The sequence below is a fragment of the Salvelinus alpinus genome, unplaced genomic scaffold (assembly GCF_045679555.1).
Source record: "Salvelinus alpinus unplaced genomic scaffold, SLU_Salpinus.1 scaffold_40, whole genome shotgun sequence".
Lineage (NCBI taxonomy): Eukaryota > Metazoa > Chordata > Actinopteri > Salmoniformes > Salmonidae > Salvelinus > Salvelinus alpinus.
Window position 1 is genome coordinate 1582152 of NW_027255981.1, and position 18145 is coordinate 1600296.

At 40.2% G+C, this 18145-nt stretch overlaps 1 protein-coding gene across 2 annotated transcripts in view; it reads right to left on the minus strand.

Moving 5' to 3' along the window:
- Positions 1 to 11828: 11828 nt before the first annotated feature.
- Positions 11829 to 18145, minus strand: part of LOC139567033 (kinesin light chain 1-like) — a 41521-nt gene continuing 35204 nt past the window's right edge. Inside the window, exons 15-16 of one of the 2 annotated variants that reach the window (XM_071388448.1) lie at positions 14048 to 14111; positions 11829 to 13775 (exon numbers count right to left, since the gene is read on the minus strand). In XM_071388448.1, the coding sequence (XP_071244549.1) occupies positions 13692 to 13775; positions 14048 to 14111 (148 nt within the window). In that variant the 3' untranslated portion in view covers positions 11829 to 13691. Of the gene's footprint in view, positions 13776 to 14047; positions 14112 to 15559; positions 15690 to 18145 lie in introns of those variants that run through there. The other variant, XM_071388449.1, reaches the window with a different exon arrangement.

Below are 18145 nucleotides of genomic sequence, written 5' to 3' on the forward strand. Positions count from 1 at the left end.
CTAATAATAATCCCTTCAAAATAAAAGCCCGCATTTCAAAATATTAAAATGTGGATAACTATTTCAAAAGATACAGTATAACATTTTAATCAATGTCCCATTTTTATTGTGCATAAAGCAAACGCAAAAAGGACTTTATGAAAACAATTACAAATATGCTTCTAAAAACCTTTTGTAAGACCACTATCAAAAATCACAATGTTCAGATCGATATGTTCACAACACTGGGCTGTAGAGAAAAAACGATTCTATGTGCTGAGTCAAAAGAGAGGTTGGTAATTCTCAGGAGAGTAGAATCGATATATGGTGTTATTTTTTGGGGGACTGAAGTCTAAATACCAAGCCGCACTTTCCACTCGACCTACAGACCCTACTGAGTATTCCCAACCCACTTTTACCTCAGCATATACAGCAGTTTATATGTATAAACCCATACAGTATGTAATTCATATGCAGTGTATTGGATTGTAATGAATGTAGCGGCTGGAGTAATGAGTCACCAGCACTCTGTATTAAACCCACTGCCCAGCACAAGAGACCAATTTAAGTTTTGCAGACTCTATATTGAGTAATTCCGATTACATATTGTATTTTGTTAAGTGTATAGTGACTGCCCCTGAAAAGCAACTAATCCCTTTGAAAATGGCCTATGTGGCTTCGAAATGAGTCAGAAACATTTATTATAGTGTCAAAATTGACTACAAAGTGAAAATAGGATCATTTTTGTCATAAATGCAGTCTCGTCAAAAATGGTTTTTTTAAATTTATTTTTTTACATGTCTTTTTCTGTTTTGACTGTTGAGCAATACATCCTTGCCTAGTCATGTCGAGTTATGTGGATCTATGTATGTGGAAATGTTTAATTGTGGAAAAACTACACTTAAGAAAAATATAAACGCAACATGTAAAGTGCTGATCCCATGTTTCATAAACTGAAGTAAAAAGAACCCTGAAATTTTCCATAAGCACAAAACCCTTATTTCGCTCAGATTTCTTTGCATCAATTAGTTTGCATCCAGGTTTGTGAGCATTTCTCCTTTGCCAAGATAATCCATCCACCTGACAGGTGAGGCATATGAAGAAGCTGAATTAACAGCATGATCATTACACAGGTGCACCTTGTTCTGGGGACAATAAAAGTCCACTAACATGTGCAGTTTTGTCACAACACAATGCCACAGATGTATCAAGTTGAGGGAGCATGCAATTGGCATGCTGACTGCAGGAATGTCCACCAGAGCTGTTGCCAGATAATTGAATATTAATTTCTCAACCAATGACGTTTTAAAGAATTTGGCAGTACATCCAACAGGCCTCACAACCGCAAACCACATGTATGGCGTTGTGTGGGCGAGCTGTTTGCTGATGTCAACGTTGTGAACGGAGTACCCCATGGTGGCGGTGGGGTTATGGTATGGGCAGGCATAAGCTACGGACATCAAACACAATTGCATTTTATCGATGGCAATTTGAATACAGAGATACCGTGATGAGATTCTGAGGCCCTTTGTTGTGCCATTCATCCACCGCCATCACCTCCTGTTTTAACATAATGCACGGCCCCATGTCACAAGGATCTGTACACAATTCGTGGAAGCTGAAAATGTCCCAGTTCTTCCATGCCCAAAATTCTCACCAGACATGTTACCCATTGAGCATGTACAACAGTGTTCCAGTTCCCGCCAATATCCATCAACTTCGCGCAGCCATTGAAGAAGAGTGGGACAACATTCCACAGGCCACAATCAACAGCCTGATCAACTCTATGAGAAGAACATGTTGCGCTGTATGAGGCAAATGGTCACACCAGATACTTACTGGTTTTCTGATCCAAGGCCCTACCTTTTTTTTTAAATTTACGTATCTGTGACCAACAGATGCATATCTGCATTCCCAGTCATGTGAAATCCATCGATTAGAGCCTTATGAATTTATTTCAATTGACTGATTTCCTTATATGAACTGTAACTCAGCAAAATCTTTGAAATTGTTGTGTCCCTTCATTGAATGGGACTCCATTGTGTCATCACCCCCAATGCATTCAAAGGATGGCAGACTGAAAAGCCCTATACGGATTGACCATGCCTCCACAGCCAAAGTTGTATGTCTTGCAATGCATGCCCTGCCAAAGGACCCTAGTATGCAGAATAGTTAGCCCTGCCAAAGGACCCTAGTATGCAGAATAGTTAGCCCTGCCAAAGGACCCTAGTATGCAGAATAGTTAGCCCTGCCAAAGGATCCTAGTATGCAGAATAGTTAGCCCTGCCAAAGGACCCTAGTATGCAGAATAGTTAGCCCTGCCAAAGGACCCTAGTATGCAGAATAGTTAGCCCTGCCAAAGGATCCTAGTATGCAGAATAGTTAGCCCTGCCAAAGGACCCTAGTATGCAGAATAGTTAGCCCTGCCAAAGGACCCTAGTATGCAGAATAGTTAGCCCTGCCAAAGGACCCTAGTATGCAGAATAGTTAGCCCTGCCAAAGGATCCTAGTATGCAGAATAGTTAGCCCTGCCAAAGGACCCTAGTATGCAGAATAGTTAGCCCTGCCAAAGGATCCTAGTATGCAGAATAGTTAGCCCTGCCAAAGGACCCTAGTATGCAGAATAGTTAGCCCTGCCAAAGGACCCTAGTATGCAGAATAGTTAGCCCTGCCAAAGGATCCTAGTATGCAGAATAGTTAGCCCTGCCAAAGGACCCTAGTATGCAGAATAGTTAGCCCTGCCAAAGGATCCTAGTATGCAGAATAGTTAGCCCTGCCAAAGGACCCTAGTATGCAGAATAGTTAGCCCTGCCAAAGGATCCTAGTATGCAGAATAGTTAGCCCTGCCAAAGGACCCTAGTATGCAGAATAGTTAGCCCTGCCAAAGGACCCTAGTATGCAGAATAGTTAGCCCTGCCAAAGGACCCTAGTATGCAGAATAGTTAGCCCTGCCAAAGGACCCTAGTATGCAGAATAGTTAGCCCTGCCAAAGGATCCTAGTATGCAGAATAGTTAGCCCTGCCAAAGGATCCTAGTATGCAGAATAGTTAGCCCTGCCAAAGGACCCTAGTATGCAGAATAGTTAGCCCTGCCAAAGGACCCTAGTATGCAGAATAGTTAGCCCTGCCAAAGGACCCTAGTATGCAGAATAGTTAGCCCTGCCAAAGGATGCTAGTATGCAGAATAGTTAGCCCTGCCAAAGGATCCTAGTATGCAGAATAGTTAGCCCTGCCAAAGGATCCTAGTATGCAGAATAGTTAGCCCTGCCAAAGGACCCTAGTATGCAGAATAGTTAGCCCTGCCAAAGGATCCTAGTATGCAGAATAGTTAGCCCTGCCAAAGGACCCTAGTATGCAGAATAGTTAGCCCTGCCAAAGGACCCTAGTATGCAGAATAGTTAGCCCTGCCAAAGGACCCTAGTATGCAGAATAGTTAGCCCTGCCAAAGGATCCTAGTATGCAGAATAGTTAGCCCTGCCAAAGGACCCTAGTATGCAGAATAGGTGGTTGGAGTGAGCTGGTCCCCAAGTCTGCACCAGTAACGCTAGCTTGGTGTGCAACGACTAGTGGTGGTGAGTATAACCAGAGAGACTTGAATATCCGACGGCTGCAGCTGTACATAGTCCATCTGTAAATAGCCCACCCAATCTACCTACCTCATCCCCATATTGTTTTTATTTACTTTGCTGCTCTTTTGCACACCAGTATCACTACTTACACACCATCATCTGCTCATCATCATCTGATGATCTATCACTCCAGTGTTAATCTGCTAAATTGTAATTAATTTACTACTATGGCCTATTTATTGCCTTACCTCATGTCATTTGCACACACTGTATATAGACTTTCTTTTTTTCCTATTGTGTTATTGACTGTACGCTTGTTTATTCCATGTGTAACTCTGTGTTGTTGTTTCTGTCGCACTGCTTTGCTTTATCTTGGCCAGGTCGCAGTTGTAAATGAGAATTTGTTCTCAACTGGCCTACCTGGTTAAATAAAGGTGAAAAAAATCTATATCTATAATGACCTCGCTGGTGAGTATAACCAGAAACACTGGAATATAATGACCTCTCTGGCTTTTCAGTCTTAGCTGAGTAACATTCCCCAGCAAGAAAACCAAATGTCACTCAAACAGAAGGGAGAGTCGCTGACAACAACCAAAACAGGTGGGGTTTTAGGAGGAGTTCTGAAAGACACTCATGTGGGCGTCCACTTAAAGTTGACTAGCAATGAACAACAACTGGAACCTAAAAGACACCCACCCACTAAATTAGCCTAAGAAGAGGAAAACAAAAGAAAAACCTACACCAAACTTAAAGACAGTAAGAAAACCAAAAAGATGGGGCAAAACTAAATCAGATAAAGGATTGTTTGTATAGAAATCAACATAGGGAGCGCCAACTAAAGGTGTTAACCCTCCGCCACCATCAAGACAAGTGGAGCACTGGGCCACCCACTCTTAAATAGCACCTGGGCCAGCACATGTGAAACACCTTCCCAATAACAAGATGGCAACCAGCACAGGTGTAACACATACTGACTAACACGGCAACACCAAGATTTACGTGCTAAAGTCCAATCTCAAAAAAGAAATGGAAAAACCAAAGCCTGTAACACCTTCCCCCTTACGATGAGGACAGAGGGCGCTGTTGTCACTTTGGGGGAAAAACGTGCCCAATTTAAACGGCCTCGTACTCAATTCTTGCTCATACAATATGCATATTATTATTACTATTGGATAGAAAACACTCTCTAGTTTCTAAAACCGTTTGAATTATATCTGTGAGTGAAACAGAACTCATTTGGCACAAACTTCCTGACCAGGAAGTGGAAAATCTGAAATCGATGCTCTCTTCTGGGTCCTGCCTAAAAAATGGGCATGATACCTATTAGTATACATGCACGTCATACACCTTCCCCTGGATGTCAAGATGCAGTGAGAGAAGAAATGGAGTGTTTATCTTGGTCTGAGATGGAATACGTCCTCTTGGAATGACGTGTCACCGATTTCTTGTTTTCAGGAATGCGCGAGGAAGACAGTGAGATTGCCTTTTGAAAAGCTGTCGTTATAGGCGACTACTATCTCCGGCTTTGATTTTATTTGATACATGTGACCATATCATCGTAAAGTATGTTTTTTCAATATAGTTTTATTAGATTTTTGAAATTTATTCGGGACGTTAGGCGTGTTGCGTTGTGTGCCTTTGTTCAGAAAGGAGAGCTTATCGCCACTTGGCCAGTGTGCTTGCTAATTCAAGAGGGAAAAACGATGTTCTAAATCCAAACAACGACTGTTCTGGACAAAGGACCCCTTGTCCAACATTCTGATGGAAGATCACCAAAAGTAGGACCCATTTTGTGATGCTATTTCATATATCTGTCGAACTGTTTACTAGTAGTTTTGCGCCCAGGTTTTGGCCACTCTCTCGCTATAACATAAGCCTTATGTCGTAATGAAGATATTTTTAGAATTCTAACACTGCGACTGCATTAAGAACTAGTGTATCTATCATTTCCTATACAACATGTCTTTTTTTGTAATGTTTATGAATAGCTATTTGGTCAGAATAGGTGAGAGTCTAATAGAAATATCCGCACATTCTGGGAAAAAGAAGCTACGTTAGCATAATGGATAACCACTGATTTCAGCTCTAAATATGCACATTTTCGAACAAAACATAAGTGTATGTATAACCTGATGTTATAGGACTGTCATCTGAGGAAGGTTTATGAAGGTTAGTGAAAATTAATATCTTTTGCTGGTTTATTCGCTAACGCTAACGTGCCTATTGCTATCGCTAACGTGCCTTGATGAATGAATGCGGTAGTGTGGTAGGCTATTGTAGTAAGCTAATATAATGCTATATTGTGTTTTCGCTGTAAAACACTTAAAAAATCGGAAATATTGTCTGGATTCACAAGATGCTTGTCTTTCATTTGCTGTACACGATGCATTTTTCTGAAATGTTTTATGATGAGTATTTAGGTATTCCATGTTGGTCTCTATAATTACTCTGGCTGCTTCGGTGCTATTTCTGACGGTAGCTGTGATGGTAGCTGCAATGTAAAACTGATTTATACCTCAAATATGCACATTTTTCGAACAAAACATAGATTTATTGTGTAACATGTTATAAGACTGTCATCTGATTAAGTTGTTTCTTGGTTAGTTTGGTTGGTTCTTGGCTAGTTAGGTTGGCTTTGTGCATGCTACCTGTGCTGTGAAAAATGTCTGTCCTTTTTTGTATTTGGTGGTGAGCTAACATAAATATACGTGCTGTTTTCGCTGTAAAACATTTTAAAAATCGGACATGTTGGCTGGATTCACAAGATGTGTACCTTTCATTTGCTGTATTGGACTTGTTAATGTGTGAAAGTTAAATATTTCTAAAAAATATATTTTGAATTTCGCGCTCTGCCTTTTCAGTGGAATGTGGGAGGAATTCCGCTGGCGGAACGCTGGGGCGGTAAAGGATAACTTCTTCTGGCCTAATCTGAAACAGGATGTTGTGGCTTACTGTAAATTCTTTCATGTTTGCCAACGGATGGGTAAACCGAACCAAACTGTGCCGGTTGCATCTTTGCAGTATATTCCTGCTTTTGACATACCTTTCAGCAGGGTTCTGGTGGACTGTGATGGTCCTTTGCTCAAAGCAGAGTGGTAACAAGTTTCTTTTGACCATCATGTGCGCTGCCACTCGTTTCCCTGAGGCCATTCCACTGAGGAAAATCACGAGAGGAAAGTTACTACTGATATTGCAGCAGTTCCCCCTTGAAATCAGACATGTCCGTGGTCGAGCCAACTTGGTTGCTGATTGTCTTTCAAGAGAGGGCAGTCAATAAGTTTTGTCTTTTGTGTTGAGCCAGTGTGTAGCCCTGGCTCACAATTGATTTTGACTGCACGTTTTGCCATTTTGGAGATGAGTATTGTTTTGGTTGCGATCGTTCCAAGGGGACAAGAGTTATAGGAGCGTACAGTATGTGAGTTTCTCAAAACTTCAGTTTTAGACAGCTATAAAAAAAAATATATATATATACAAATTCATAATAAAGATTGTAAAAAAAAAATTAAGCATATATATATACACATTTAAAAATAAGAGGTGGCTGTTTTGTCATGTTTTTGCAATGAAAGTTGTTTTCTGTTGATGATGAGAAAACTTGTCCAACAAAATTATAGGATATATTTGTTGTCTTATACAAGATACAGTCATACATCTTGTTGACCCCAAGATGGCTTGCCGTACTACCATCATGAGCCAACCTCAGTATCTCTTATCGTGGTGTAACTATAACGACAATTTGAGATACACTACACTAGGCCAATCGTCTTGCCCCGAAGTGAAGCGAGGATGCCATTTCCTCATTAGAACATTTTACTGTTTCGCAATCAGCTTATTCCTGGACATCGAAGTGTCAACTCTAGGAACCCTCGCTCACCTTTGGGGTTTTCAAAGGAGAGATCAACTCAGGAGGTTTAGCGAAATCAGGATCACCCATAAACGTCTCGGACATATCGACCACGGTGGGATCGCTGACATCCTCCTCAACACTGGACTTGCTCCCGGCGACTTTCTTAGACGTAGCATGTGTAACTGCACACACTCAGAACACTAAGATAATTTTTTGATAACCCATCAGGTTACTTTACTCTGGGTTCCTTACCAACAACAGGATTTGGCACGACCATCCCTCCAGCCAAATCATTTCCCAAAATGAACGAGACCCCCTTCACCGGTGGGCTAGGCCTCACTCCAACAACAACGGAACCAGAAATAAGATCAGACTCGAGTTCCACATTATACAAAGGAACTTCCATGCAATCCATCTCCACGTCTTGTACTAACACACTGTAACCAGTTGCTGAAGTGTCAGACAAAGGCAAAACACCCTCCAAAATGAAGGACTGGGCTGCCCCGGTATCTCACAGTATCTTCTCCGGCTGCTTTAACAGCATCCCAACTCCTCAGAGGCACGAACCCGTCTGAAACAAAGGGTTATAACACATCTGATCCAAAATCTTGTTTACGAAATACACCAGTCCTAACCAGCGACTTGAGCTGGAGTGCTCCCACAAGAAGAAACTGCTTTTTCTCTCATTTTTCTGTTTCAACTTAGAACACTGATAGACAATGTGTACTTTCTCACGGCAGTATTGACAAACTGGCGGATACAAAAAAATAAAAAATAACAGTATTCTGCTGATCTTAATCTTTGGGCACTGTAGAAATGGACTGAAACCTCACAGTAGGTGACTTCTCTGGATTGCTTTTTGCACAAGGATACCTACTGGTTGATTTGTTTGTGAAGGTAGTTGTATGTGTCAACAAACTCATCTGCTAGAACTGCAGCTTTCTCAAGAGTGCGATCTTTGTGCTCATGAATCCAGGTTGCAACCCTTTCGTGAAGGCAATTCTCGAACTGCTCGAGAAGTATGAGTCTTGTTCCCTTGCGAACTCACATGGCTTTTATTTTTTTTACATTTACAGAACTGATGTCTGTATGCCTCTGTGACCAACTCACAAGCCCGAAGGACAGTAACTTCAACAGTGCACAGTCCGATCTCCAGTCAAGAAACAAAGCAGTGCACACCCTCTTATTTAAAGCCTGTGTGTTTATTCAACTTTCAAATTGATTCCACCAATCTTATAACCCCTCAAGGTGGATGTCAGTGAAAGAAACTTTACCACAAAAGTTTATTTTGAACACTCAAATATCTGGGTATAGCAGAGCTTCAGAGTATGTGACTGGAGCGACCACCATACTCATGGGAAACAATATCCCAGACAAGCCCCCGTTTTGTTATGTTCCCTAGCAAGAAAACCAAATAATGTCACTCAAACAGAAGGGGGAAACTAACAAAAAGTCACTGACAACAACCAAAACGAAACAGGTGGGGTTTTAGGAGGGGTTCAAAAAGACACCCACCATGAGCACCCACTAAATTTGCCCAAGAGGCAAAACAAAAGAAAAACTCACACCAAAATTAAAGACAGGAAGCAAACCAAAAAATTTGGCGCAAACCAAATTCAGATACAGGATTGTTTGTCTAGAACTCTTTCAATAGCTAGCCCGCTAACTACATAATTACCTTGCTAACTACCTCATTACAATGTATCTAGGTCATCATAGCTCATACAAGTTTGTGTATTTTCTAGATACTGTTGGTTATGTAACGTTATCATTTGATAATGCTAGCTAACATTTGCTAAAGTGCTTATACAAGTGTATTGTCTAGGGCAAAACAAAATAATAGATGCCGCTATTGTCATAGCTAACTCACTCACGTCTGAATCTGACTAACACAGTGAACTAGGAGCAAAAAAACGTATAGGCGGCGTCATCGGTCTGAATCTAATCCAATCTGGAGCTACAGTCAGGCTACATCTGTCAAGCATAGAATAGAATTCGCTTGATCCGAGTTACTGCCCTGATGACACAGAAGGCTTCATCAACAACTGTAATGGGTGTTATATGAAAAGTTTTATAAAAAAATACATGGTTTGATAAACTTGTAGGTTAATTACCCAGCCAAGCAGATACAAGTAGTAGAGTCATTTTGGTTGTGAAGTGCATTATCAAAAAAGTTCAGGAATGGTTAAAAAATCACAACATGCACTTAAAATGAACCTTACAAATAGTTGTGTTGGGCGATTTAGAAAGCCATAGTCAGTCAATTAATAATACTCGTAGGAAAGGTTTTCATCTTTAGGTCACAATCTGTGGATAAAGGTATGATTTGAAAGGTTAAAAAATAATGTAGGACATCACAGCAAAATTGAAAAATAAATTGAAAAGTATATGGCACAAACCGACATGTCCTTGCTTTGAGCATTCCTATAATTGGAGCAGGGAGTACACTTAAATCAGGTTGGTGACATTTGACCCGGTCAAAGGTCAAAACAGTTTAGAGTTTTGTCCAAATTCACCTTCATAACCTAGCCTGGTGAAACCAGCCTGATCAACGTGTTTACCATTCTATTTCACTTCACAAATGATATCTGAAGTGAAATAAAAAGGTGACTGCATCGATCAGGTTGGTTCAGTCATGCTAATCATAACCACCATTGACAATGTAATCAGTGCTTTGGGACTGTGTTTGTGTGTGACTGTCCAGTATATTTGACGAGGGGCCAGGGGCTGATCTGTACTGCCATACTTATCAATGGGGTGCTGGCAAAGACCTTACCTCCAGCCTCATTTCTTTCCCACTCATCAATGGTCGTTGATTAGGTAGGTTTAGTCTGACCTCTTCAAGCTTCAACATAGTATATGTTTGTCAGATATCACTTATCCTAACTGCCATTGGTAATAGAACAGTGACTGCGTGTGCATGTGTTCACAGAAACATGTATGCAGTCAGCACATGGAGACTTGCAAGATGTGAAGTCCAGTCTGACAGATGGGCTTGATACTGATGTCTTTAAATGGAGAGACCTGTCACTTAGCATAAAAAAACGTACTAAACTTTTACTTGTATTGTATCAGTCATTATGGGGAGGGAGTAACCCTGTGTATTCTGCAAAAGGATCTAGGAACTCCTTTTGCATACAGGACATCATATAGGAAGGTATGACCACTGACATGTTTGCCAAGGTTGCCTCATTTCCATCAGACAAAATTATGAATAGGCACAGTATCTGTATCGGCTGGGAATGACAATAAAAGGTGCACATTGTTATATTAGTAGAACACTGCTTCTATGGTAATTATGTAAAGGCTTGTTTATTCTACATTGACCTGTTACTACATTTGAAAGTTATCAAACCACTTTGTTTAGAATAACTACATAAATTCAGCAATTGCATTCTCCTCAAATTACTCTGTAGGCTACTGACCTATTTAAAGCTTGCTCTGGCATCTCACCATACATGTATCTGCCTGTAGTTATTGAACTCAACATGCGTGAGGTTTGTTTGTTGATTGAGTGGGGTGAAACAGCTGCAGGCAAGGTTCTGACAGATGGGTGTGTCTTGATGGTGGCAAGGACACACCCAAGAAACACCCACATCAAAGTTTTGCTTCTGGCATGGCCACCAGGATTTCTTGAGCAACCCAAAAAACAAGGCCAAATCAGCCGCTGCAGTTCCCCTTGAAATATAACCTGCCCTATACAATAGCACAACAATAATACTTTGAACAAACCTGATTGGTGTAAACTTTTTAAAGAAATGGTAGTATAAATAATACATAAAAAAAAAAAAAAGGTATGTCAAATTATCCTTTTATTTTTTTCATAGGTGGTTGCAATCCTGTGAAAAACAGTTGTGCTGCACTAGAAAAAAAATCGATATGCCCAAAGTGTTGCATTAATTTGCAGGAGGACTCATAATTAAAAATAAATCCCCGATCGAGCTGCCAACATAATATCCTGCTGCTATGAGAACGGTACTCAATGCAGCTGCTGTATAGGAGACGGGGGTGTCATGTGCACGTCCTTGGGAAAGAACAAATGTGCTACATCAAACCGATGACAGTGCGAATAATAATAGGGTTTATACAGTATACGACATTGGTATATCAGCCAACAATGTTCCATGAAACGATGCCTACCATTGACTACACACTATACTTGACTCTTAAAATGATAGTTTATCATTAAGTCTCGATTCCTCGTCGGACTCTATTTTGTTCATTCTATTCAATATGCTGTTCTTGTTCTATTATGTTACATTCAATTTCCATTATTAGAAAAGCGATACCCCTTGATAAGTTATAGTTTGAGCCATTTTCTCAAGACAACTGCTGATGGCTTGCTATGATTACCCAGCAATGAAATGACTGCAGTTATGCATACAGTCATCAAAGGCTATCAAAAGGTTAGTAATAACAATCAATACCAGGATATGATAGCAGGTATTTTATTAAGGGTTTGTTTACATTCAATAAAGGAATTCTGACTGAAAATGATTGCATGAGTAGAATATCATAAACTGAAAATGGTTAACAATCAGTTTTACACCACTAAAAGACCCTTTAAAACATTGAGTCATCTGAATATGAAAAACCTTCCGATCTACATATATATTAACACATATATAGCACCGAAATGAAACATTTGAAATCTTAGTCATATTTAAACAAGTATTAAATATTAAAATATATTCACAATTCAAGCCTAATGATCTTTTTAGTGCAATACTATATTCATATGATTCATAAACTCAATAAAACAACCATTTTTCATTATATAATTTGATTTCTGTGCTACAACTGGTAAATAGATCTAATGGAACGCATCTCTTGCATGGCTGAATGAAAACAAATGTTTTACTTTGTGTCTCTCCAACGTTCTTAGGGAGGAAAAGCTAAAGAGAAAATGAGCCTCCACTCTTCAACATTGGAACATTTTGACATCCATAGAAAGTTAGCCCGTGCCAGTATGTTTGTGCTATCATGCCAAACATGACAATTTTGCTGTGAGGCTAGACTGTTGGGCTTGACAATGTGCAATGGCGTGGGTAAGAGCACAAACAGATCAAGACCAGGGAAGACATGGCATAGTTACACGCTTAGGAAAAAAGGTGCTATCTAGAACCTAAAAGGGTTCTTTGGCTGTCCCCATACAAGAAACCTTTCAAGAACCCCTTTTTGGTTCTACATGGAACCCAAAAGGTTTCTTCTATGGAGACACCCGAAGAACCCTTTTAAAACCCTTTTTTCGAAGAGTGTATTGCATGAATTGATACAGCATTGGAAAGTATAGCTTTGGGAAACACTCGATCCCAGACCCTGAGAAAAATAATTACCTGAATTGCCTGAAGAAATGTAAAATAACTAGGTCAATATGTGGTTACCATCTAACCTAAAAATGATAATTGCATTTGGCCTTTACTGAGTAAGTACTTAGATTAAGGTTAATTTCAGTAGGTGCGCACCCCCCCCCCCCCCCAAGAGTTATTTGTGCTCATATTGCCCCTTTACTTGAAAATCTCTGAGAACACCCTAACTAATAAACATGGTCAAAAAATAAGTCATTTGAAACAAGCAAAACAGGAGTCCTAGCACCACTTCAATTGTTTTACACTCAACAATGCTCAAGGCTAAGCTGTAGTAGCTATATAAACAAGAAATATCTGGCTCCATCAACTATTTTCTTCATGTACATTTTTACGAAGTGAGGTACCCCTTTAAAATTGCAGATATATTTGATTGTATATTCATGAATACCATCTTCATGACTTAATTACTATTTAACTACAGTACCGAGTATCTTCATGGTTATGGAAAGGGGGGAAAACAGTGTAAAAAGAAGCGTAATGGCTGAATTGGACAGCTCTTGAGAAGAATAATCCTCTCTGATATGGGAAGAGTACTGACCCACCATGCATTCGGAATCTGCAGGTATAGTGAATAATAGCTAATAACCATGCTTGGTCTCCATGTGAAACACTATGGTCCACAATACACTGCCCTGAGTGTCTGTTTGCACAGAGCACCTTAAGGGGATTTGTATCAAACTAATCCAAGCAGTAAGGATTCTCGCTGTCTAATCTCACAATATATCAATGACATTAAAACCAAGCACATTTTTACAATATATTTTTTGAATTCTACAGAAAGTCTACAAAATTTGTACAATGTCTAGAAAGCAGCAATAACATTAAAGAGTGTTTAAATGTAGGAATGGAAACTACAGAATTTAGATTCAGAATGGCACTAGTGAAAATTAAACATCATATTTGGAAAAACTGTTGGGAGTGTGTGTGTTCAGTTTCCAGTTCCACTGTAGAGGTCAACAGTACTGGAACTCAGGTTCCTGCTCTGCCTTAGCCTCCTGTCACCTGCTGGACTCTGTAGAGAGAAAGAGGAGGGGGAGAGAGAGAGACAGAGAGAGAGAAAATGAAAGAAATACAGAAGAAGAAAAAACAGAAAAATACAAGGTCATGCTTTATCGCTAAACTTGATTCTGAAGAGAGAGAATAGTGTTTTTAGAACAGGTATCGTGGTCCTGGGTGAACTAAGGTGAACTATCCAGCAGGCAGCTGATAAGTTGCTACAAGGCCATAATGCAAACTAAGCAAGAAGTATGAATAACGGAATATATTCACTAGGAGACGTGTTACCTGAAAGGAGTCGTCGTCATCACTGCTCTTGTTCAAATAGTTCAGAGAGGCAGCTCGTTTCATACTGCAAAGGAAAAACAAAGCATTTTCATTGGAGTGGGTCTTAAGCCAATTTATATGAAATGTTTTATGCTTTGGCGAGTGTGTGCGTGAGGCCACTGAAGGGTACTGGACCAAGCATGAATAGAGGGGTGTATCATGTTGTGTGAATTTGTGTGTCAAGTGAATGTCACAACATTTTAATTTGTTTACACATTTATCAGGTGCATTTCATATTTTTTTAAATTATGATTCAGTAACACCGTTACTGAGGTACTTGGTTAAAATAATGTCCAATGTGTGAATATTGTAATCTAAATATATATATATTATATAAATATATATATCTTTTTTAGGCCAGGGTATTTTGACACTATTGAGACCGCATGGAAATCAGATAGGGAAACATTGTACTGAAATGAATCACGTTTTGACATAGGCTATTTTGGCATTTAAAGCCCCTTCAGCCTCCAAAGCACCTCATTTCCTGAGTCACTTTGTTATGCAAATATATATTTTTAAACCTTTCCCATATGCGTTCATCCCCCTCTTCAAAGGGGGGGGACACTTGACCCAAACTGCTCCAGACCTATATCTATCCTACCCTGCCTTTCTAAGGTCTTCGAAAGCCAAGTCAACAAACAGATTACCGACCATTTCGAATCCCACCGCACCTTCTCCGCTATGCAATCTGGTTTCAGAGCTGGTCATGGCTGCACCTCAGCCACGCTCATGGTCCTAAACAATATCTTAACCGCCATCGATAAGAAACAATACTGTGCAGCCGTATTCATTGACCTGGCCAAGGCTTTCGACTCTGTCAATCACCACATCCTCATCGGCAGACTCGATAGCCTTGGTTTCTCAAATGATTGCCTCGCCTGGTTCACCAACTACTTCTCTGATCGAGTTCAGTGTGTCAAATCGGAGGGCCTGTTGTCCGGGCCTCTGGCAGGCTCTATGGGGGTGCCACAGGGTTCAATTCTTGGGCCGACTCTCTTCTCTGTATACATCAATGATGTCGCTCTTGCTGCTGGTGAGTCTCTGATCCACCTCTACGCAGACGACATCATTCTGTATACTTCTGGCCCTTCTTTGGACACTGTGTTAACAACCCTCCAGACGAGCTTCAATGCCATACAACTCTCCTTCCGTGGCCTCCAACTGCTCTTAAATACAAGTAAATCTAAATGCATGCTATTCAACCAATCGCTGCCTGCACCTACCCGCCCGTCCAGCATCACTACTCTGGACGGTTCTGACTTAGAATATGTGGACAACTACAAATACCTAGGTGTCTGGTTAGACTGTAAACTCTCCTTCCAGACTCACATCAAACATATCCAATCCAAAGTTAAATCTAGAATTGGCTTCCTATTTCGCAACAAAGCATCCTTCACTCATGCTGCCAAACATACCCTCGTAAAACTGACCATCCTACCGATCCTTGACTTCGGCGATGTTATTTACAAAATAGCCCCCAATACCCTACTCAATAAATTGGATGCAGTCTATCACAGTGCCATCCGTTTTGTCACCAAAGCCCCATATACTACCCACCACTGCGACCTGTACGCTCTCGTTAACTGGCCCTCGTTTCATACTCGTCGCCAAACCCACTGGCTCCAGGTCATCTACAAGACCCTGCTAGGTAGTCCCCCCTTATCTCATCTGCTCACATTGTATATAGACTTATTTTTCTACTGTATTATTGACTGTATGTTTGTTTTACTCCATGTGTAACTCTGCGTTGTTGTATGTGTCGAACTGCTTTGCTTTATCTTCGCCAGGTCGCAATTGTAAATGAGAACTTGTCTACCTGGTTAAATAAAGGTGTAATAAAAAAAATAAAGATATTTAAGTAATTTCACAATTTGTCTTAATAGTCTTATGAACATAGCAACTTGGGTGCATCTTCTATCTGTGCTATAGTGGTTCAGAAGGCCATAAAATAAATGGATATTGGTAACAGTCCAGAATATCCATACCGGTCATCCCTAATTGAATGTCTAAAACCAGATAGAAAGTATTGTAGGCAGGTCCAAAATTATTGGCACCCTGATAAAGATCAGCAAAACATTTATATTATACAAATACTGAGCAATATATATTTTTGTTTTACAATTATAGTATTTTATACTAATACTCAGAGAAAGAGAGATTTTGTTTAACAAGTAATAAATAAATACAAAATCGATAAAAGGGTCAAATATATTTTTATGAGATTGGCGAAAACAATGGGAGGGATCTTAGACCATTTCTCCATACAGAATCTGTCCAGAACCTTGATATCCTTTGTCTGCACTTATGGACTGCCCTCTTCAATTAAAATCACAGGCTTTCAATGGGGTCCGGGGACTCATATGGCTATTGCATAAAAATCTTTAAAAAATGGTCAATTAACAATTTCTTTGTGGATTTTGATGTGTGCTTGTGGTTATTGTCTTGCTAGAAGATCCACTTGCGGCCAAGTATCAGCCTCCTGGCAGAGGCAACCAGGTTTCTGGCTAAAATGTCCTGGTACTAAAGATCATGATGGAAATCAGATTGGGATAAAGGCAGGTGGGAGAAACATTGGGATATATGAATGCAGGGATTGAACCCTGGTCTCAAGCAGGGAGATTTGTACATGTGACTTATGCTGGGAGTGTTACCACTCAACCATGGCTCTGACCTATAATGTCCATAATATAATCACTTCACTATAGTGGCTTGGGAGTGTGAACACAACTAAAAGTATGCAAATAATTAGTAGGAAACCACTTCATCATAATGACGTCAAATTTACTTTAGACATGGCTGTGTTGCCACATTAGCGAGCAACTATAGTCATAAAAACCTAGCAATTCTAACAATAGCTTACAAAAATACAGCAGTTTTTATTCAATTTTTGACAGACAAAACCTTGACTTCAGATGTAGTATAATGTTGGCTAACTATTTGCTTACTTGAGAAATCTAATTGTATTTCCAGCCACTGTCAGTCAACCAATGCCAACTTTCAGTTGCTGATTGGTTGTTGGAAATAAAAAAAAATTCATGACAACATTTTGTAAAGAAGACGAACTAAGGGGCTTTATTTTCATGTGGCGCAAGTGTCCAACGTACGTTAGTTGGCTATTTCGGCATGTAAAAACAGGCGATCTGGCACTAACCACCCCTGTGCCTAACCCAACCTGGTCTCTGAGCATCTCGTATTATTCATTATCTAAATTTACACACTGCAAAAACTGAGCTTGGATATGAGGCTTCCACTATTATTTATTGTTCCTGCAGTGAGGGTTCAACCAACGATGTATACAAACCCTGGATTACTGATGCTATGTCTTGGCCAATGAAAGGCTTTGAAGCCGCCTTTGACCTTAAGGGCCCCAGGACCAGTGGAAGCAAAATAACCCCATAACATCAAAGCCCCCCACCATATTTTACAGTAGGTATTTGTATTTATTATGGATCCCCATTAGCTGGTGCCAAGGCAGCAGCTACTCTTCCTGGGGTCGAGCAAAATTAAGGCAGTTCATACAATTTTAAACATAATACATTCACAGATTTCACAACACACTGTGTGGACTCAGGCCCCTACTCCACCATTACTACATATCTACAGCACTAAATCCATGTGTATGTATAGTGCGCATGTTATCGTGTGTATGTATACATGAGTCTGTGCCTACGGTGTGTGTTGCTTCACAGTCCCCTCTGTTCCATAAGGTGTATTTTTATCTTTTAAAAAAAATCTAATTTGACTGCTTACATCATTTACTTGATGTGGAATGGAGTTCCATGTAGTCATGGCTCTATGTAGTACTGTGCGCCTCCCATAGTCTGTTCTGGACTTGGGGACTATGAAGAGACCTCTGGTGGCATGTTTTGTGGGGTATGCTTTGGTGTCCGAGCTGTGCGCCAGCAGTTCAAACAGACAGCTTGGTGCATTCAACATGTAAATACCTCTCATAAAAACAGATTGACATGCATATTATTAATATTAGCTCTCTGTGTACATCCAAGGGCCAGCCGTGCTGCCCTGTTCTGAGCCAATTGCAACTTTCCTAAGTCCTTT